Source organism: Leuciscus leuciscus (genome assembly GCF_965113295.1).
Source record: "Leuciscus leuciscus genome assembly, chromosome: 17".
Classification (NCBI taxonomy): domain Eukaryota; kingdom Metazoa; phylum Chordata; class Actinopteri; order Cypriniformes; family Leuciscidae; genus Leuciscus; species Leuciscus leuciscus.
This window is the reverse complement of record NC_138741.1, coordinates 19618503-19640675: the sequence shown is the minus strand read 5'-3', so window position 1 is coordinate 19640675 and position 22173 is coordinate 19618503. Positions and strand designations below refer to the sequence as shown.

Below are 22173 nucleotides of genomic sequence, written 5' to 3'. Positions count from 1 at the left end.
CCAAAATAATTTGATACTTAACCTTTTTTTCAGGTTTGCAGCCTGTTTTGTCCCATGTTTCAAAAACCAATAGCAGCACTCACATAACTAGATTTAGCTATATCTATAATTTCAATGTGGAGGACATTTAAAGCCAGAATTAAACATCAAAAGAAATAAACAGTGTTTTTTTCCCTGTTTTTCCCTACTTTCCATATTTGTCAGGCTGAGGGAATTAATAAACATTGAGAAGCCATTAAAATAATAAAGTAGCCTATTAGTAGCTCAAGCAAACAAACAAACAAACAAATAAATATTATCAGTCATTTATTTTATTTTTGATTACCGTGGGGGCTAATATTCTATTAATGCTAAGTTCCCTTTAAAAATGTCCAGTTTTATTTGAGAGTAACTCCGCTATTTGGACGAAAACTATGGTTAGTTGGTTACCATGGGAATTTTTCGTAAGATCATTTTGTACAAATGAACATGGCAAACATATAAAGATTACTATTTAAAAAGTTCCTATATGAAAGAATAAAAATGAGAGAGAGAGAGAGAGAGAGAGAGAGAGAGAGAGAGAGAGAGAGAGAGAGAGAGAGAGAGAGAGAGAACAGACACGTTGGTTTAACCTGACGCAGTGACGTATACAGCCACTTCCGCTCCTGCAGGAAAAACACTCGTGAAGTTTGTGAACGGGGACACGAGCTGGAGATGGGCTGAACCGAATCACTTCAGCGATAATAAACCGAGTGAGTAGTTTGAGAAATCCGCCTTTTTAGCACTTCTGTCTCTATATGAGTGCGTTTATGGATATGGGGTTATGTTAAAATGTAAACACGGATCCTGCTGTTGATTAATGGCTGGATTAAATGGAGACAGGGCGAGGTTGGGCTTTTCCGCGCTGTTGCTAACTGACAGACGTGGATTTTACCCTTGTAATACAATTAAAATGTTTATCTAAATAAAGATAATATACCAAGAGCATCATATAGAGTTCATAACTGTGTGTACGCTTCCATCGCCACAATAATAATATCAGATCATAAACGTTAATCTCTTCAATCAAGGACACATTTGGTCTCGTAACGTTGTGTGTTGATGGGTTGATTATCAGTTGTAGTTCTGTCTTATCTGTCTGATTGTGCCTTTTGTGATTTATCTCATTTAAACTGTAGCCTATGTTTACATTAATTTTAACATTTAAAGATGGCAGTTTATATAAGTATTTGTAAAAATGAAGATATTTTGGTTTTGCTTGTATTGTATACATCTATTATGTAATATCTTTGAATAAATTATAGGCTAATGTATGTCAGACATTTCATTGCTGTTTGTGACTACAGTTTCTGTTGAATATTTTACTAAAATCCTTATCCAGTAATCACAAACAACTGGAAATATGGTAAATGAGACCTCAACCACTGTGGCAACGTCTTTGATGTTGTACCGAGTTATGGTTTTGTGTTATTCTAAGCATTCTGTTTTTGACTTGCCCTTACCGCAGGCCAACCAATAGACACCTGACCTAAAATGTGTTGAAATGTTGCGTAACAGCAGGTCATTGTGTTTGAGGACATCACTTTTTGTTGGTGTGTTTATAAACAGACATGATGAGTGGATCGGTCAGCAAACATTAAATTGACTTTGGTTTACTGACAGTATGGTGATGAGTGAAGACATCCAACAACATGACTTTCCATGATCATGCTATTTTATAGATAGAGATTATTAGACATGACTTGCAGATGTATTTGTTAGATGCATTAATTTTACATTCATACTGTATAATGTGAGAAGCATTATTTGATTACAGTGTATTTTTACCACGCTACTCTAGTCTTCATTTGTTTCCATTATATTAATGTTTGGTTAGTCAACCAGATAAACCAGGGAAAGAACGAGAGATTATTTATCTTGTGCATTTCCTTGAGATATGTTTACTGTACAGATGAAATATGCACAGTCTACATACATGTTGGTATGTTTATGCTTATTATGGTATACTATAATTAAAAAAATGTATATTCGTAAAGTGAAATAAAATTATGAATGGAAGCAACTAGAAATCTAAAATTGAACAAAACTGCGAAGAAAAATGATTTTAGCTACCGTGTTAGTTCCTGATTCTTAATTGGTACAGCTATAACCAAAACTTAAAGTATAAAAATGAAAATGAAATGTATCCATACCAAGAAATCTAAACTGTAATTGAAACTAACCAAAATGAAACTGAAATTTTAAGTCAGTTTTAAAACAGGATTAAAGGGATAGTTCACACATAAATTAAAATTCTGTCATCAATTACTCATCCTCAAGTCATTCCAAACCCATAAGATATCCCTTCGAAACACAAATGAAGAAATATTTAATAAAACCTTAGGGATTCTGTCCATCCACTGAATGTCCATTCCACCAAAACATTGACACTTCAAAAAGTACAAAGTCATTTGAGCAATTTAATCCAAGTCATCTCTTTATGTTCTTTTTGAAGTCTCAAAGTTTTGGTGGAATGGACTTTAAATTGAGGCACAGAAGTCTTTCAGGTTTCATTAAAATATCTTAATTTGTTGTGTTTCAAATGTAAACAAAAGTCTTTAGGTTAACTACATGAGGGTGAGTAACTGATAACAATTTTCATTTTTGCATGAACTATCTCTTTAAAATAATCCAATTTGAAAATGTAAAATTATAATAACCTTTGTGTGTGTGTGTGTGTGTGTGTGTGTGTGTGTGTGTGTGTATGTGCATGTCTGCATTTGCTGAAACTAGCTCGAGGGCAAGAACTCGGTACAACCTCTCTGACAACTTTATCTGCTTCACAACAAATATTAGGTGTGTGTGCTTGTCATTTTTGCCTGAATCGCTATAATACGAGACTGAATTGCACGCAAACACACAGTCCGGGTTAAAGTGGTGTTTCATCTACCTTATCTATGACGTTCGTCTTTGTCAGTAAAAACAGCAGATTTGTTTTCTAATCAGAGATTCAAAGAAGGATATGTGCATGCAAACCAACCAACTTAGTGTAGGTAAGTTTCTTCCTGTGTGTGTGTCTGCTTGTGTTCAATTTCATAAACAAATTAATATCAAAATGTAGTTCTAACCTTGTTACAGACACATCTTAAGATCTAGAGATAAGGAGTTGTGCCGTGTGTGTGTGTGTTTTAATGCGGTTGGGCTAGTCTAGAACAAAATGAATCCTGTCTAGAACATGACCAGACCTGTCTTGAAGATTATCTGCCCAATCTAAAATCAGGAGGAAGAGAGCAAGAATGAGGGATCGGAAGCTGCGTTTGCAGAGTCTGATGAGCAGCAGAAAGAAGCTCAGAATGTGATATCTGTGTGCTTTTGTTCAAACCTAAATGCTGTATAGGTCATGTTTTGCTTTATGACAGAACAGTCCTGCATACTCTAAGACTTAGAAGAACAGGGCTCCCCTAGAACCTATGAGCATTGCAGAACAGAAGGCTGATTCTGTGCTCTGGAACTCAGGGCGGGGCTGAACAGCGCTTCATGCTAATTGGTCAAGTGACTCATGGTCATTGTTGCCTCTGCTGGCCGATGACACAGCAGGCCTTGTCTTCCTTCACAGCCTTTGTCTGTTTATGATTTACAATCATGCCGTTAATGCCCCTGTCCTCAGAGTAGAAGAGGAGAATTGTGGATTTATTCTTGGTTTTGCCACTCCGGCACATTATGTCCCATATTCACGTGTTGACTCAGAATATTTCTGAATGTTATATAATACTACTTGAGAGTGCATGCTTCAAAATTTTTTAAAAACCTATATATATTAGTTATCTACACTACCAGTCAAAAGTCTCTTATGTTCACTAAGGCTGCATTTATTTGATCAAACATGGTAAAAACAGTAATATTGTGAAATATGATGATTATTATTATAAAAAAATATATATTTTAATATATTTTAAAATTATTATTTTTTTCTCCCTGTGATGGCAAATCTGAATTGTCAGCATCATTACTCCAGTCTTCAGTGTCACACAATCCTTCAGAAATTATTCTAATGATGATTTGGTGCTCAAGTAGGGATGCACCGATATGAACATTTTGGCCGATACCGATAATTCTTTATATTTGAAAACCGATATATTGCAAGTTTTGAGAGCCTGATTACAAAAACAAGTCTCGCCATTAAAAGCCATGTCCTAATAAGTACACAATTATTTATTATGTCTCATTATAATTTTATGTTGCTTATATGACAGACTTGTTTGCACTTAACTGTATTTTCCTTTTTTGAAGCGATTCTAATCATGTTTCAAGCAATTCAAAACCATCATGGCAAACAATGTGCATCTGAAGTGTCTCAGCTGGAGGAAATAATCATTATTTATCGGCTGTTATATATCGAAAAAAAATTTTATCTGGCCGATAACGATAACATTAAAAAGGAACATATATCGGCCGATATATCGTGCATCCCTATGCTCAAGAAACATTTCTTATTATCATCAATGTTGAAAACAGTTGTGCTGCGTAATATTTTTGTGAAAAAACATGATACATTGTTTCTCGGGATTCTTTGATGAACAAAGTTTTTGACTGAAATCTAACATTTTTTGTTAGAATATAAATGGTTTTTTTTGGGGGGATCAGTTGAATAATTAACTGAGGACAAAACTAAGTGTTTTAAATATATAATAATTATAATAACAATTAAAAAATGTATTGAATGTACTTCGTAAAAAAAAAATTTCATTACAATTTCCCTTTTGTTTTTTAATTGTTTAGGTCATTTACCATAGTTTTTTGTTTGTTTGTTTGTTTGTTCTTCCTTCTAATAAAAAATGGTAACGCTTCGATAGTCCACTTTAGATATTCTAATAAATATAAGTAACTTTGCAACTACATGCCAGCTACCAGTCATTAGAGTATTAGTAGACTGTCTGCTTAATATCTGCTAGCATTTTATTTTGATACCCCAACAGACATTCTCTTTACCTTTGCCAGTACAGGTCAACTTTACTCTACTAACCCTTACCCTAACCTAACAATCTTCTAATGTTCTAAGAGTTTGGCTGGCCACACACTTGAAGATTTTAAGCCAGATTTTTGGGCCGATTTGCAACCCCCAACGACCTGGGGGGTGTGGCCCGATTCGAGGCTTCTCGCAACTGACTTTTTGTCCAAAAAACTCCTCAAGTGTGTGGTGTCATTCCGATTATTTTACTGCTCCCGATCACGTCGGAGCCCGCACGATCCCAAATCTTGATTGTGCTGCCTCTGTCGGGATACCCGCGATAGCCAGTGAGAGCTAGCAATCTTCGCTAGCCACAAACATGCCACGAAAGTGGAGTATTGAGAAAGATCATCCATATTCTTTTTTTCTCCTTTGTTTTTATACCTCTAGTCTAAAACAAAACTCATGCCAGCAGAACCAGCTGACAACGTCGATTGTCCTCCATTTGTTGTTCTTCTCAAGTCCCGTTTGATCTCGCGAGTCTCCGTGAGATCTCGTCTCACTCTGTAAATGTTACTACAATCGACAGGTGTGTGGTCTCGCGGTCCGGACGAATCTTCTAGTGTGTGCATTCGGAGGATTATAATGCTAAAAATCAGTTGAAACTGCCCTTTAGTCTGTGGTCTCCCAGTTTTAAAATCGATTAAGATTTGAAAATCGTCTTGTGTGTCCCAGGTCTTAGTTGACATTTAGTTGCATATTAATGAGAGTTAGTTGACATAGTTGCAAAGTAAAAAAAAAAAAAAAGTCTTGTCAGTTACTAATGCAGAGCAGCGCGGTGATTCAGATCCTGTGCTGAAAACTGAGACATCAGAGAAAGAAAAATAGTTTTCAGCTGAAAGATCACAAGAAAAGAAAGCGTGAGGGGTCATCAAGGATAGAGGGGGGATTTTTACAACCACAAAACGGCATCAGCTCATTTACTGTTAGTCTGACTAACCCCTCTCTCTCCCTCTCTCTCTCTTAAATCTTTGTATCCTATCCCATGCTCCTCCCTTTCTGTCTCTGTCCATAGAAGTTTCTGATATCAGAGAGAAGGGGAATGAGTAGTGTGAAGAGAGGGGGACATGCCTTACGTGGACCGGCAGAACCGCATATGCGGTTTCCTGGATATCGAAGATGTGGAGAACAGTGGCAAGTTCCTGCGACGGTATTTCATCCTGGACACGCAACAGGGGAATCTGGTCTGGTACATGGACAACCCTCAGGTAGCATCTAACTAAAGTGCAAATGCTTTCTGTGTAATGTAGTTCTGATTAGCTATCTGAGTGTGATATTGTTTCTTGGTCTCATAGAACCTGCCTGTAGGTGCCAAACATGTGGGTTCCCTCAGTCTCACCTACATATCCAAGGTAAGCTCCCACCTTTTCACATGTTCTGCTATTTCTGCATCATTGCCTTTTGAGAAGTTACTATAAAGCCACCACTCTTGCTTTAGGTCAGTGATGCCACCAAACAGAGGCCAAAGGCTGAGTACTGCTTTGGTAAGACTTTTTCACATCAACACATGATCAGTTCACAATCATTTTGATACAAAGTTGTCAGATTTCTGATTATAGTGTAAATTACCGTCTTTTGGAATGTCATGATGAGTTAGATGAGGTTTAGCAAATTTTTCTGTCCTTTTTGTCTCGGTGTAAGCCTGATATTTTTTGTTTTATTTATTTTTTGTCTGTACATAACTGTTTTTTTCCCCCTCTTTTGTTTTTGTAATATTTTTATTTATTTGTTTACAAATTGCTTAGAATTTGTGAAAAGCTTTCTGAGAAGGAAAATAATGAGAATTTTTACTATTTTATTTATATAACACTCACTTCATGTTATTTTGTACATATCACGTAGTGTAAACAGTACTTAAAGGGATAGTTCACCCAAAGATAAAAATTCTGTCATCATTTACTCACTCCCAAGTTGCTCCAAACCTGTATGAATTTCTTTCTTCTGCTGAACACAAAGATATTTTTAAGAAAAGGAGTAAATTATGACAGAATTTTCATTTGAGTAAACTATCCCTTTAAAGGAATAGCTCAAGCCTCAATTGTTGACTAAAAGGTTTGTGGTTTGAATCCTGGCTGGGCGCTATATAGAAAGCTTATAAGTTTGGTTTTAGGTCATGTTTTTGCTTTAAGCATTGCTTTTGTACTTCGGTGAATGGTTTGTAATAGTATGTTGATGCAGTGAAAAGCAAAAAAGTATTTCCATTACTTCTTTTTCAAGTACATTGTGAGATTATTTTGACTCGTTCTTACAGCTTAAACGCACACACTCTTGTGTTGCTTTGCATGTACAGTTACTGCACTGCACTGCACATGGTAACCTTCTGCACAACATGAGTGGAAACAGGAAACGGTGGTCTGGTCACTTGATAGATGAGTGTTAGTGAGTTGGTGTGCGTGCTTTTTGCAGGATGCTTCTGTAGAAATCTGAACTTCATTTTGAAGTGTTTTTGAAATCCTGTTCATCTTTTTATTTTTATCTTCAAAAATAACAGCCAGTGCTTCTTGGCAAACTTTTTTCATTGCTTTTCATGCTTTTATCCAGATATAGGTTAAAGAATAGTTCACACATTATTTACTTTTTTACTTTTATTTATTTACCCTCTTGTTAAAACCCATATAACTATATTTCTTCAATGGCATGAAAAATGAGATAAAGAAAACAAAAAGTAAAAACTTGCCACTCTGGGGCTGTCAAAGCTCCAAAATGACAAAAATGCCTCATCAGTGAATGTAATTTATTTTGGGTCAGACAACATCCTGAACACAAAACCAGTCTGATCTGGTTTTCAGGTTCAACTCAGTTATCCACTGGAAACATTTAATAACTGGAGGTAAAGATTATTAGTGAACAATGACTTGTATTTTGTTTTGAGTCGCAAAACACACAAACACACACACACAAAGTAATAATTTTAAAATTCTCATTGATTGGAAAAAATTACATTAACACCCAGAAATATTTTAAATATAGTTTTAAAAACTTTAACCCCGAGGTGTTCAGTCCGGTTCTTGGAGGGCCACTGTCCTGCAGAGTTTAGCTCCTATCCCAGTTAAACACAACTAGGCATACTAGAAAGTTCCAGGCAGGTGTGTTAAGGCAAGTTTGAGCTAAACTCTGTAGGACAATGGCCCTCTTGGACACCCCTGTTTTAACCATACGAGGATACAGTGCAACTTACATGAGTGAGAACTATTGGTGGAAGGCAGACCATTTCAGTACAGCTGCACATAATGAACATTGCACATGCACAATGGAGTTTATTGTGATGCAGTGATTTCTAGCATTCATCTTTTCATTCCAGATAACAGCCACTGAATTAACCGACATTGCGGGAAAAATTGAGTCAAGCTCCATTTTTCTGTAGCTTTTTAGTCTGAAATTGATTTTGCAATGCCTTATTGACTTCAAGAGCTGAGTATGGTAATCCATAAAGTCTACTAGGCTCAAATGAAGGCTATCTGTGTGCTTTTGGGATTAATGGGCATTTTTAAAATACACTGACACGTTCCTTCTGATACACTGACAGCTCTCAGAATTACTCAGCAAAATTGCCATTGAATTATGGGAAATGGGGTTAAGCTCGTTCTCTCTGTCTGTGTGCAGTCATCAATGCAGGAATGAGGAAATACTTTCTGCAGGCTAATGATCAGCAGGATCTTGTGGAATGGGTCAACGCGCTCAACAATGCAACCAAAATCACAGTGAGTACACACATGCAAAATGCAAGTGTGAATGTGCTGTATGCAGGCATCTATATCCATTGAACCCCTATACAAAATGTTACCATTGTAACTGTGGGGTGGGGGGGTGGGGGGGTGGATGTAATTCCCATCTTTCTCAAAGGTGATTCTCATTAGTGCGACACAATAGTATATTGTAAACAGTCACAGCTTGTTTTGGGTGAAACAAAATAAATGTATAATTATAATATATTTATAAATATATTTATCTGAATTGTTAATCATCATGATTACAATATCAAAACGAATAATCAAATTATGATTTTTGATATAATTTTGCTGCCCTAATTCAAATGAATTTAATAACATATTTTTTGCAGTATACTGTAATATAACAGTACATTTAACTATATCAGAATAAATAAACAGTACAAAAAATCTGACCATGATGTTTGAATACTTATTGATACTACAGTTTAAGTACAATATTAGGCTTTATTTTTCTTTATGCAAAATGTAATTTTCTCCTGTTGATTTTGGGGTGAAAAAGGTTGGTAAGATTTTTTTTTAATGTTTTTAAAAGAAGTTTCTCATTGCTCACCAAGACATCCTTTTTTTAGGATCCTGGATTGTTTGCATTAGTTATCTAGCTATTAAACAAGCTCACATGCTAATCTGATATCCCAGACTACTGCATACAGGAACAGTTAAAGAAACAATGAAAGCATTCAATGAGTTCATTCAGTCAGTGTCAGTGGTTCTGTCAACACTGCAGATTAGTTCACTGGAAGATAAATTATTGTTAGTGTTCTCTGCGAGTTTAACTATCGAAAGTAACCCAAATTACAAAGTACAAGCAGTTTACAAGCAAATTACCATAAGCAAATACACCCGCACAAAAAAAGCAAGTTTCTTTATTGTAGTTGCAGTCTTCGCCCCCCTCTCTGAGTACATGTGCAGTCAAGCACATACAAACATACGCACGGGAAGTTGAAAGTTTCTCAAAAAACCCTGTCCTGTTTAAGCCGTGTGTTCCTTTTCCTGATGGCTTTTTCCTTGTGCGAGTCACTTGGCTGACTAATGGGAAGTTGTATTGTTTGAACGACCTTCACCTCTGAGTCATCGGCGATTCAGAATGCCTTCACACACATCACATCACATACACGCGTGCGTACACACACACACACACACACATGTACCCTAGAATGTCTCTGTCTCTCTTCTACTCTTTTTCACTCTCCCTGTATCACTAATATATCACACTTCCACATGCAATGGCAGGAAGTGCTCTGTCTATAGGCCAGACACTCTTGGAGCGTGGGCTGATGGATTTGAAGGGCTACACAATAAGCCGTTGTTGAGTTATCCTGTGAGTCTCACAATCGATGATTAATTCATCTGTGCCTCGTTCACTTTTTTTCCCCTCTGTCTTTTCATTACGTTGCATTTTCAATCTTTTGCTGCTGCCCCAATTTTGTCTCTGAAAACCCCCTCTCAGTCTTTCCTGGTCATTACTTTCTCTTTCTTTTTTTGTCTCTCCCTTTCTCTCTCACAGGTTCCTAAGTCCTCTGATACCGTTCACTCTGAGAGTCAGAGGTTGGCTTCAAATGGCAACAAGAAACAGGTCCCATACAAGACCGAGATCATTGCAGGAGTGGCTGTCGTCACACAGACACAGGTATTAGGTGCTACAAATGTTTTCTTCACGCTGCGCATCAACAGAAAACCACACACTAAACGATTTTAGATTCAAGAAACCATATCATTACTGATAAAAATGAAAAATGAATATTGTAAATCCAGCTAGTATCCACACAGCTGACGCGTTTAACTGTTAAAGCTTATCCACATTGTGTGCACAAAATAGACGCGGAACACGGTCCATCGGAATATCACTAATTTGATGTCTGTTATGGCCACTGATTTCGTCCCGAAATTCGGTACCTGAAATTTCAGTGCATCCCTTAAATATGGAATAACGGTGTCATAAAATTTGAATACAGCTTCTACAACTGATATGCTAATAGTTCATGTTTTATTTGAATATATAGCCTCCCAGTATTTCTCAATTAAGCAATTTTATATTAAGAACAGATTAATTAAACATTGTCTAGTTTTTAATTTGCAGAGCTCTTTTTTTTCTGCATGTTCATGTATGTCTGATTTATTTAGCAGGATGGAGAGGTGGCACACAGTGTTGGAGGAGAGAAGGTGGGCTTGAGGAAGGCTCAGAACAATCCGCCATATTTGCACACTAGAGCAGGGCTGGATCAGACCGTTATTAAAGCAGGATACTGCGTCAAACAAGGGGCGCTGGTGAGTCTGAGAGGCTGTTTTTAGCGTGGGGCTTTTGTAACCCTGGTCAGGGTTCCCAGTTTTGGGAATCTGAAAAAAAGATTTCAAGGCCCTGGAAAGTTTTTGAAAATAAACATACATAGATGCAGGTCCTTGAAAGTGTTTGAATTTATTTTGTGCAAGAAGTTTAGGTTAGTTAAAGTGTTTCCTGCGTGAGGTACTTTGTGTTGTAACGTTGCCATGACGTTCACGCACGCAAAACTATAACAATGTATCTTACAAGGTAACACGATGTAACCTTGCTCTCACTTGAAATGTGTCCCCACATTAAGTCCATTAAAATTTGAGGGTATTGAATTTGAAGTTAACCAATGTGTAGGAACCCTGCCTGGTTGTGCATACAAAAATATTATATTTAAAATCTAAATTGTAAAAATGTATGATGCTTTGTGTGACTACTGGAGATAATTAATTACATGTTACCGTTTTCCTCCTATATCAGATGAAGAACTGGAAACGGAGATATTTTGTTCTGGAGCAGAACTCGATGAGTTACTTCAAGTCTGATCTGGTATGTTAATTTGTCACTTATGCAGGAGTGATTTGTATTAAATGCACACAGTGCCATTGCAGGTGGGGTGCGAGGCCCTGTGCGAACTTGAAATGCGAGGCCCTGCTCTTTGATGTGGATGCTCAATTGCGCATGAATAACAGTCACACGGACGTAGCTGTTCTAGTTCTATTGCACGCATAATCTCGCTGCAATACGTTTTTATCAAGTAGAATAATACAGCATAATCATGCACATAGTCTCAGCTATGACTTTTTGCTATTTATTTCAGAGGGGAAAAAAAATCAACTGTGCAACGAATCCTTTACATAGTCAGCTCGAGAATTTGTCCAAATACATACATAGATCCGGCTACTTAACCAACGTATATCTTAATTGTCCAGTGGTAGAATTTTCGCCAAACATGTCAGAGGTTCTGGGTTCGAATCCGCACTCGTATAACGTTAGTTTTTTTTCATTTTTTTTTCATCAAAACCGATTATGTTCATCAGTGGTTGTATATCAAGCAGAAACACATTTGTGTGCATTATGTTAGAGTATCCGCAACGGATTGAAGCGCGCGTCCAAAGGAAGACAGTGCGGCGTGTGCGCGAGCCACACGAGAAAACACAGTATCCGCGCCACTGATCGCAGCGGCAACGAGCACTTTGATCACTTGATAAAAAACACATTTCAGCGCTAGATCGTCTCTTATTTAAAAAAAACGAACGAAATGAATGCTCTGCCAGTTAACTGGAGATGTTTTATTTATTTGTAGAATTGTTACATTTGTGCCGCGAGATGTTTTAAAAAGTGGTGAAAAAACAAAACAAAAACAGCAGGATTGCGAGGCCCCCTAGTGGTGCGAGGCCCTGTGCGGTTGCACAGTTCGCACAGTCTATGCGACGGCTCTGAATGCACACCATCATCCCTGGTCAGTGGAGAATTCTGAAGCAAAGATTAAGGTGCCCAATAAATCATGTTAAAAAATGTAGGTTGAATGGTTGCATTCACTGAATTGTATGGATTGTACAAGCAGATTTATTTATTGGAGGAAAATATGGCTTTTTTAATGCCAGATGACCTTAGACTGATATTTTTTTAGAAGAAAGAATATGAATTGAAAGGTTAATCTCTTTTGCATTAAAGGTTTTCTGTTTTTAAATCCAAACAAAAGATAAAGCAAATACCAGCGGTCTGTCTCAACATGAACAGCACTATACCTGTGAAATTCCAGGCGGCTGCCAGTTGTGTGTGATTCTGCTGCATATGTACATGTGTGTCTGCTTGTTAGAAAGTGAAACATTATGTAAATCACTGCTCTTAAAAAGCATTTAAGATTCCTGTCCAGTCCAGGCCTGAATAAGATCCAAAGTGGACCGCACTCCATACCAAAAGATCTGGCTCTGTGAGACTACCAACTAATCTCTCTCTCTCCTTTCACTTCTCTTTCAGGAGAAGGAGCCTTTGAAGATTATTCTTCTGAAGGAGGTCCATAAGGTGCAGGAGTGCAAACACGGGTACAACAAACAGAATGTCTACCAATCATATGCTTTGAATTCTTGACCGAAAATTCCTATAAATAAGAATCATTCTGTACTTTTTTTCATTTTTTTTTATTAGAAATTATTACATTGTGCATTCACAATAGCGTTCAAAAGCTTGGGGTTGGTAAGTTTTTAAAATAAATTTCTTATGCTTACCAAGGCTGGTTTATTATGACCGCCGCTAGCATAGCTAGCGAAAGCGGTCATATAGGGATTGTCAAAGTTTTTTTTTTTTTTTTTTTTTGTCATCTACTGAATTTTTCCATCAACGATTTGACGATTTTTCGTTTGGTCCCCGGGGGCCACTCCCCCCCCCGCGCTGGGCCCCCCCAAACCCAAAAAATGCAGTTTTTCCTAAATAACTACCTGAACCGTGGCACCGAGGATGAAGAAATTTTTATGGTATGTTGGTCTTAAGGGCCCACATCAAACTAGCCCATAATCACTCATTTGTGATTTGCGCCCCTCCCATAAAAAATTCAAATGCAATATTATTCTGCTTTAATCGCCCCTATCTTCAGTTGAGATGTTCAGAACTGCACCATATTTCATGTGTATGATTAACTTGACATCCTCTGGGGGTATGCTAAGTTTCGTAGAATTTCATTCATGGGGGGGGTATAAAATAAATTCATTTATGTGCACATTTAGTGACTGTACACTCATCGGCCTGTAGATGGTGGTGTTGAGCGAAGGGTTGCTGGTTTAGGATGATACTGTCACACACACACATGCAGGAATACAAACAAACGCAAGCATACACACACTGACATCCACACGCACAGACACACACCCATACACACACATACAAATCCACATGCACAGACACACACACACAAACACACACGCGCACACACATGTACGCACGCATACATACACGCACAGACACACGCACACACAGACACACACATACACACACACACACACAGACAGACATGCACATACTACTACTTCTTTTAGGTATATACATAAACACGCAATACAGCCAAATTGCTCCACGTCATTTATTTTTGTGGAAAGCCAGTGCAGGCCTGAGCGGCGGTCATATTTTGTACCGCCATGCGGTACATCTAGTTTTTTCAAAAATACAGTTAAAACAGTGATATTGTGAAATATGATTACAATTCATAATAACTGTATTTTTTAATATATATTTTAAAGGAACACTCCACCGTTTTTTGAAATAGGGCTTATTCACCTTCTTTCCCACATTTAGATAGGTGGGCAAATGCATTTTTGTCTCAGTGCATGCATTGTTTTAGTTTGACAGGGTCGGCGTGAGCTTAGCTTAGCATAATGAATGGAATCCTTTGTTGCCAGCTAGCATGTCCTGAATAAAAGTGATATAAAAAAAAAAAAACCTACCTAATTACTTCTTGTGGCCTGCGTATTCACAACAAGTACAAATAGCGATGCAGATTAACACTAGGCGATTTCCTAGGCAGATATTGACTTATATATTAAGGACTATATTAGGAGGAAGCACAGGCGAAGCACTGCTACTTGGGCGTGATATCTCTGCGCCCAAGTAGCAGTGCTTCGCCTGTGTTTCCCCCTAATATAGTCCCAAGTCAAAATCTGCATAGGAAATCGCCTAGTGTTAATCTGCATCGCTATTTGTACTTGTTGTGAATACGCAGGCCACAAGAAGTAATTAGGTGTTTTTTTTTTTTTATATATCACTTTTACTCAGGACATGCTAGCTGGCAACAAAGGATTCCATTCATTATGCTAAGCTAAGCTAGCGCCAACCCTGTCAAACTAAAACAATGCATGCACTGAGACAAAAATGCATTTGCCCACCTATCTAAATGTAGGAAAGAAGGTGAATAAGCCCTATTTCAAAAAACGGTGGAGTGTTCCTTTAAAACGTAATTTATTAATGTGATTGCAAAGCTGAATTTTCAGCATCATTACACCATTCTTCAGTGTCACATGACCCTTCGCTGCTCATAAAAACATTTCTTGGTAGCATCAATGGTGAAAACTTTTGTTACTTTTTTTTTTTTTGATGGAAACTGTGATGCATTTTTCTCAGGATTCTGTTATTAATGAAAAATGTAAAGGAACAGCATTTATAGCCAGCAGCCATATCACCCTGTAGCCCAAGACTGGTTGCCCACTGAAGTTAAGCAGGGTTGACCCTGGTTAGTACCTGGATGGGAGACCTCCTGGGAAAACTAGGTTGCTGCTGGTTAGTGAGGCCAGCAGGGGGTGCTCACCCTGTGGTCTGTGTGTGTCCTAACCCCCCAGTATAGTGATGGGGACTCTTTACTGTCAAAGAGAACTGTCCTTTGAATGAGATGTTAAACCGAGGTCCTGACTCTCTGTTGTAATTAAAAATCCCAGGATGTCCTTCGGAAAAAGAGTAGGGGTTTAACCCCGGCATCCTGGCCAAATTTGCCCCTTGGCCTCTGTCCATCGTGGCCTCCTAATCATCCCCATATACTGACTGGCTTCATCACTCTGTCTCCTCTCCACCAGTTAGCTGGTGTGTGGTGGGTGTTCTGGCGCAATATGGCTGCCGTCGCATCATCAGGTGGATGCTGCACACTGGTGGTGGTTGAGGAGATTCCCCCTTCCATGTAAAGCATTTTGAGTGCAGAGAAAATCACTATATAAATGTAACACATTATTATTATTTGAAATAGAAATTTGTGTAAAATTATAAATGTCTTTTCTGTTACCTTTGTCCCTTTTGAATAAAAGTATTATTTTGTTTAAAAAAAAATACGGTAGTGTATATTTAGATTTGCAGTGGTGCATTTATAGTTATTGATCTAACTATACGAGTTATTCTCTTCCCGGTTCCAGTGAAATAATGATGCGAGACAACCTCTTTGAAGTCGTCACAACCTCCAGAACATTCTATATCCAGGTGAGAGGTCCTGCCATGCATCAACATGCGCTTCTAATGTGGCCCCACAGTCCAAAAATCGAACTATTGAAAATAGTGGTTGAAAATATTAGTGTATTATATGTGAGTTCTTAGGCTACACTGTATCTCAGATGTCAGTAGGCTCAGTTTGTGTGCATTTATTACCTTTGTAGCATTTTATCTCTTTATGTTTCTCTTAGAATATGTGCAAACTTTCCATTTCTTTCAACAATTCTGTTCCAGGCTGATAGTCCAGAGGAGATGCACAGCTGGATCAAGGCTATTTCAGGAGCCATTGTGGCTCAGAGGGGCCCAGGCCGGTCCGCAGCTTCTGTATGTACGCACACGCACACATGCATTCAAAAGCAGGTAGTCACTCCTCTGAGCAAAACAGTGGAGCATGAATTCTCAGCCTCAGGAAACACCTCAGGAGTTTATCTGCTCACATATATCCAATCATGTGCCTTTCTTTCTCTCTCTCACATGTACACAAACAAACAAAAAGAGGAGTGAACAATAATATGACTGCAGTGGTTTGGGTTTAAGATTGGTAATGGTTCAGAAGCGTTAAAGCACTCTGGAATCAAGAGTGCACTCATTTAAATGTGGGCAGCAGTCTGTTCGTTTCATACTCTTTCTCCCACTCCCAATGAACCTAGTGACCCCAAAAAGTATTTGGACACTTTAGTTGCACTTAATGTATGGACGTCATTGCATTTGACGACAAATATCAAGTTAAGTAGCATTTATTTAAGATGGAAGAAGTCTAGATTTAAGGGAAGTAGTGACAGACCTTTTCTTTGGTATTGAGACTTACAGTACATCTGAGTAAAACAGATTATCAAAGAAGAAAATAGAGCAGGGGCTTTGTTCTATTCATTGGTTGTTGATTAGATTTGAGTGATCTGATTAGATGTGAATTCGAGTTTGCAGTCGATTGTAAGATAGAAGCTGGTTTAAGCGGACTGAATGATTGAAGAAGTCTATACACACCATAATTTCATTGAAAGATGGAGTTATGACAGTTTGATTAACATGAATTAATGATTTACAATAAGATCAACTATATGTATTTTTCATGCCGACTTTAAAATAATAAAACAATATATTGTAAGACAATGTATGTTAGTGGGGTTTCTTTTCTATGTTTTCTTTTCTTTTTCTGAAGCTGTTTGGTTTGATATTTTGTTATATATATGTAAATGAAATGACATTCATATATTAAGTGTCCAAATACTTTTCGGGGCTCCTTTATCACTCTCTCCCTTTCTTCCTCTAATGTAGCTTTGCACTGTTGTTTCAGATGCGTCAGGCCAGAAGGCATTCAAGCCCCTGTATTCAGAGATATACACCACGTGTCACTCAAGGCAGCACGTATGTGATCTCCGCCCCCTTTGACCCGCCCATTGTTTCCTCTTCCTCGCTTCGCTTTAGAGTCGCTAACGCAAATACGCACACAAACGTACTTACCTAGCTTGATCTTTTCCATTTCGCTTTTCCAGAATAACTTCACACACAAATGCACACCTAACAGTTCAGATTCAAATGCAGGAAATAAACGTAATCAACAGTTCATTAACGAGATGCATTCAGTTTTCCGCTGACCTGATGTTTTCCCGCTAATTCTCTCATCTGTTTCTTCTCAACACTGTGGCTCCCTCATTTAAACTAACGGGTAATATTGATGCACTTCTCCATTTCTAATGCTTCTGCCTCTCTGCCAGCCCACTGCAGTCTCTTGCTACACACCCAAAAACGCATGTTTCACATGTTTCGATTGCTCATCTGTATTTAATTATTCTTTATTGTTGTGTGTAGCATGGTTCATACATTTTTGGGGACAAAGTCTTTTTGTTTTACCATCCTAAATGACGCAAACTAGTAATTTCTGATTTAAAATAGTCAGCCCATTTTGCTTGTCTTGAAAAAGGATATTTATTGATATAGAAGTTTAGAATAGAACTTTATCTTACCCTTTGGAGATTGATTGTATAAAAATAAAAGATTTTGATTATCTAATAAAGCAATGTTATTTTTCCAGCATGTTAATTGCTTTATTTACACATTTTCAAACCGTGTGTGCGTACGTACGTACGTACGTACATATGTACTTGGATAGTTGTCTTTGTGAGGACCAGTTTGAGTTTTAGACCATTGGAGTGAGGACCCTTTGGCCGGTCCTCACTTTCTGACACCCCTTTAACAGACTGTTAGAGGGTTAAGACTTGGTAGCCATACAAACATGTTTGTGTCAGTTCTTATGATGAAGGTTACACATGCTTTAATGTTTGAGAGTTGCATTGTTGTGCCTGTGTTTTAAACGTTATCCACATTTCCCAGTACTGACTTGCAGTAAGGTTTTTGTTTTGTGAGGTGAACCCTCGAGTCTCCGACATCAGGTTCTCAATCACTGCTGTAATTAGATTAGACATGTCTGTGCTTTCTTGCATGATTGTTAGGTAAAATGTTGTGGACATTCTGGAGCAGTGATTAATGATTTTTTTTCGGTTTTATTGCAGTTCTCAAACTAACGATAATATTTTTATATTTGTGTAAATTTGTAACTAAACACAGAATGCAGTTCTAACTGTCACAATATTTGTCGTCTCTCCCTTACATTCATTCTGTCGTCATATCTTTCATTATATTGCTCTTTGCCTCTGTCTCCCATCTTCTACCTAGGGCTGGGCGATGTAGCTTAATAATAATGCTTCAGTATTTTTCAGGCTTTAACTTGATTTACCGGTAATAATATGCATCTTTTTTTTGTTGTATTTCCTCTCAAATAGTTTAAGGGTCATTTTATTTTTTTAAATGATTGTTTTATTTAAAATCAGAGCAATGATATTCCTGTGATGGCAAAGCTGAGTTGTCAACAGCCATTACTTCAGCGTCACATGATCCTTACTGAAAATCTTCCTGACACCAAACCTTACATTTGATCAGAAGTACAAGTTTACTACAACATTATATGTAAAATACCATATTCTTGATTTTTTATTTTTTTTATGATAAATCTTTGATTCATGTTTTTTTATTTGATTCATTTATGAACCAGTTGAACTGATTCATGGAAATAAATAAGACAAGCAATTCAAATGTTTTTTGTTACTGAAGATTCAATTTAGAGATGCTATTAATGCGTCTTTAATCATGTTCACATACTCGAATTGTGACAATGGCATGTGTCAGAATTTGTCTTGATGATACTGTCTTTCAGAAACTTATCAGACCAATGAAAAGCATTTCCTCAGGTTTAAAAAAAAATTAAAAATAATTGTCAGCTAAATATAAAATGAATATTTGATGTATCGTCCAGGCCTGCTTCTACCTCTCTCTCCTTCTCACGTTCTCTCTCATGTTGTGTTTTCCAGTGAGGGGAATAGCTGGGCTCTCTGAGTACTAACACTTCTGATCTGGTGCTCTGCTGGCTCTGGTTTCTGGTACTTCTCATCTTCTACTGCTAAGCTCATCCAAAAAACCTGTTTCTCGGATGTTCTTACTCACAGCTGAGACTGCTCTCAATCTTTACCGCACTGCATCAGTCTTAACGCTTTCCTGAAAAAAACGCTTTATTCAGACCAGAACTTTAAACATTGTTAAACTTTCTCTCCATCTTTCTTCCCATTTAGGAGCACATTGTTGGCAGCTCCTGTTTCTACCGCCAGCTCACGAGTCACGCCGTCCCCTGGACGCCCAGCCCTGCTGTGTCAGCCTACCCAGAATGCCGTGGTCCCACGAGGTCTGGCTTGGGACAGCGAGCACTTTATGAGCCTGCTGCCCCTGCCCCGCCCACATGCCCGCCTGTCACTGCAAGAGACCCGCCTCTCCAAGTGACTCACGAATCGCCTTGGCGGCGACGCAGCAGCTTTGGAATGTGCGACGCTCCTTTGCCCCAACTTGATCTGGAGAGTGCAGATCTTCCTGTTAGTGAAGTCTGACTGTTTTACATTAAACTTTTACCTCTGACCCAGAAATATTAAGATGGGTATGCAGAGTTTAGGGGATGGAAGGATCTTTGGAGGAAAGGTAACCTGGGCGTTCGGATCCAAACTGATTCGACCCGACCCGTCAACCAAATTTTGAACTTTAAGAGAGCTTCAGTCATGTTCATCTAGATCAGAAACTCTACTATGATTCCAAAGAATCTCCTAACCTCCTAACCTTTGAGCTTTTACCGAAAAGTGCAGAAAGAAACTCATGGAATATGGATTCAATGTTACCTAAACTCAAGTGGTTTCTGGGACTGTGTTGGAGGATGCAAAGTTTCGCACTAACTCACGGACTGGAGTTGGAAAGGCTGTTCGAGTGCTTGTGAGAAGAAGTGATTCCTTTTTTAATATCCAAAAATCCCCCTACACTGAGCATTATAGAACATACTTCATTTGTGTTTCTTTCTGTGCAGTTTCCTATTTTAAAAAGTTTTCTATGTGCTGTTAATGTGACTAATTGATCCTGTGGACTAAGCTGGGGGTTATTTTGACTGACAGTTAATTTTCATCTTTTATCCGCATGTATACATATGGGTGAAATCTTGTTGCTGTAATACTGTTTTTTGTCTATTGCTCCACTAAATGACTGATCAAATCCACAGCTTAATCTCTCAATGGTTTGCATACAGTAAAATTGAGCAGACTGTTGCTACATCCCTGTAATTTTCTGGCATTCTGGGTTTTACTGTATATGTCTGACCAGATAAGTGAGAGTTTGTTGAATTGTTCCTTTTTTCTTTTCTTTTTTTTTTAGCTGTTGGGATTTGTGAATGACTACTATGAAATGCATTTCAGTGTGTTTGTTTTTACACTGATTCATTTTTGCCCTATGTCTAAAAAAGCGCCTGCATCTTTTTCTTTTAAAGGTCCGGCAGTTTTAACCCTCAGTTGTTGTTTTTTTTGGTGTCATTTTGTGCTGTAACCATTTTAATCTTGTTTGTTTATATTATTTATTATAAGAAACAGCAATAAACCAAGTCTGAATTTATGCTGTTGATTGAATATCACATTTTGGCTTTCCCATACAAGCTAGAAATTTATTTGGGAGATATGAAATGTTTTGGGATTGTTTTTTTGCTGGACCATCAGAAAGCAGAGGCTTTATTGCCCTCTGTTGGACATTTAAAGTTACTGTCGAACTGCTAAATAGTTGTTTTGCTCATTGCGGCTCTGAAAACACCTGCTAAACTGATATAAATATCTTAACACATGACTCACTAATTGTAATACTATTCAAACACATTAGGTAATTCACCCAATATATAAAAACAGTTAATCTTGGCTCTATAATATGTCCAGTTGTCAAAATACATCCATGGTTTTGCATGTTCTCTGTGTTTTGGCTCATGTACATTTTCACTGACCTCACTGAGACTGTCATATTAAGGATGTGATGTCTCCAACTATTAGATCATGACATCAGCTGGGATAATGCTGGCGAACATTTTGTCACAATTTCACAAGACCTTTGGGAAAGGGAGTTTTTAAAATAGAGCAGAGAGCAGTCCAAATAACGGTTAAAAGGACTGTTCACACAAAAATGAAAATTCTGTCATTATTTACACATGTCGTTCCAAACCGACTCCTGTAAACTTCTCTGAAACTTTCTTCAGTAAACTATCACTTTAAGTCATAATCATTGGCCTGAATTTGTAGTGTAAATGTAAATTGACAAATGAGAAGGTGTATTGAGTTATGGAAAGTTTTTTTTATTTTTTTATGACATCATGCTTTATGCTCTTTAATTCTTTGTATTATTTTTGCAGGAACAAAACTGCGTCAGTTTTTTGGAACATCTCAAAAATATCAAAAGCTCTTTTGGTAGTTCCAGTGTTGTTGTTGTTATATCTAAAACTGTGATATTTTGAAAAAAAATTTGAAAAAAATGAAATATAAATATTAGATAAACTTACAATAAACCTTCAAATTAGAACAATTGCCTGATTGAAATATAAGTTTGAGTTGAAGTAGTAAAATTACTAAAACTGAAATGAAACTAAATAGAAGAATAAAAAAGCTATATGATAAAAATTATAAAAGCACCAAATTACTAAAACATAAAATAAAAATTTGGAAAATAAAAAGCGAATTTAAAATATTAATAAAGAGTATAAAAATAATAGAAGAATAACACTGGATGGTTTAAGCACTTTATGTTATTATTTTAGAGGCTCATGCATAACAGTTACTATAAAACCACTGTTAAGTGAATCAACAGATTCACACACACAAGTTTCAAGTTTCTTTGAGTTAGTTCAAGCTAGT

General features: G+C 37.4%; 1 protein-coding gene across 3 annotated transcripts; it reads left to right on the top strand.

Annotated features, from left to right (window-relative positions):
• The first annotated feature begins 595 nt into the window (after positions 1-595).
• plekha1a (pleckstrin homology domain containing, family A (phosphoinositide binding specific) member 1a) lies at positions 596-20896 on the top strand. 3 transcript variants are annotated; one of them, XM_082142567.1, is made up of 13 exons: positions 596-731; positions 5982-6174; positions 6262-6318; positions 6405-6450; positions 8570-8667; positions 10202-10324; positions 10819-10962; positions 11444-11512; positions 12947-13011; positions 15853-15916; positions 16160-16249; positions 17220-17290; positions 19549-20896. In XM_082142567.1, exons 2-13 carry the CDS (start codon positions 6034-6036, stop codon positions 19751-19753), a joined length of 1173 nt encoding a protein of 390 aa, XP_081998693.1. In that variant the 5' UTR covers positions 596-731; positions 5982-6033; the 3' UTR covers positions 19754-20896. The 3 variants fall into 3 exon arrangements, with proteins under 3 accessions (XP_081998693.1, XP_081998692.1, XP_081998691.1); XM_082142566.1 differs by lacking the exon at positions 17220-17290 and having other exon boundaries at positions 10822-10962; XM_082142565.1 differs by lacking the exon at positions 17220-17290.
• The last annotated feature ends 1277 nt before the right edge of the window (positions 20897-22173 follow it).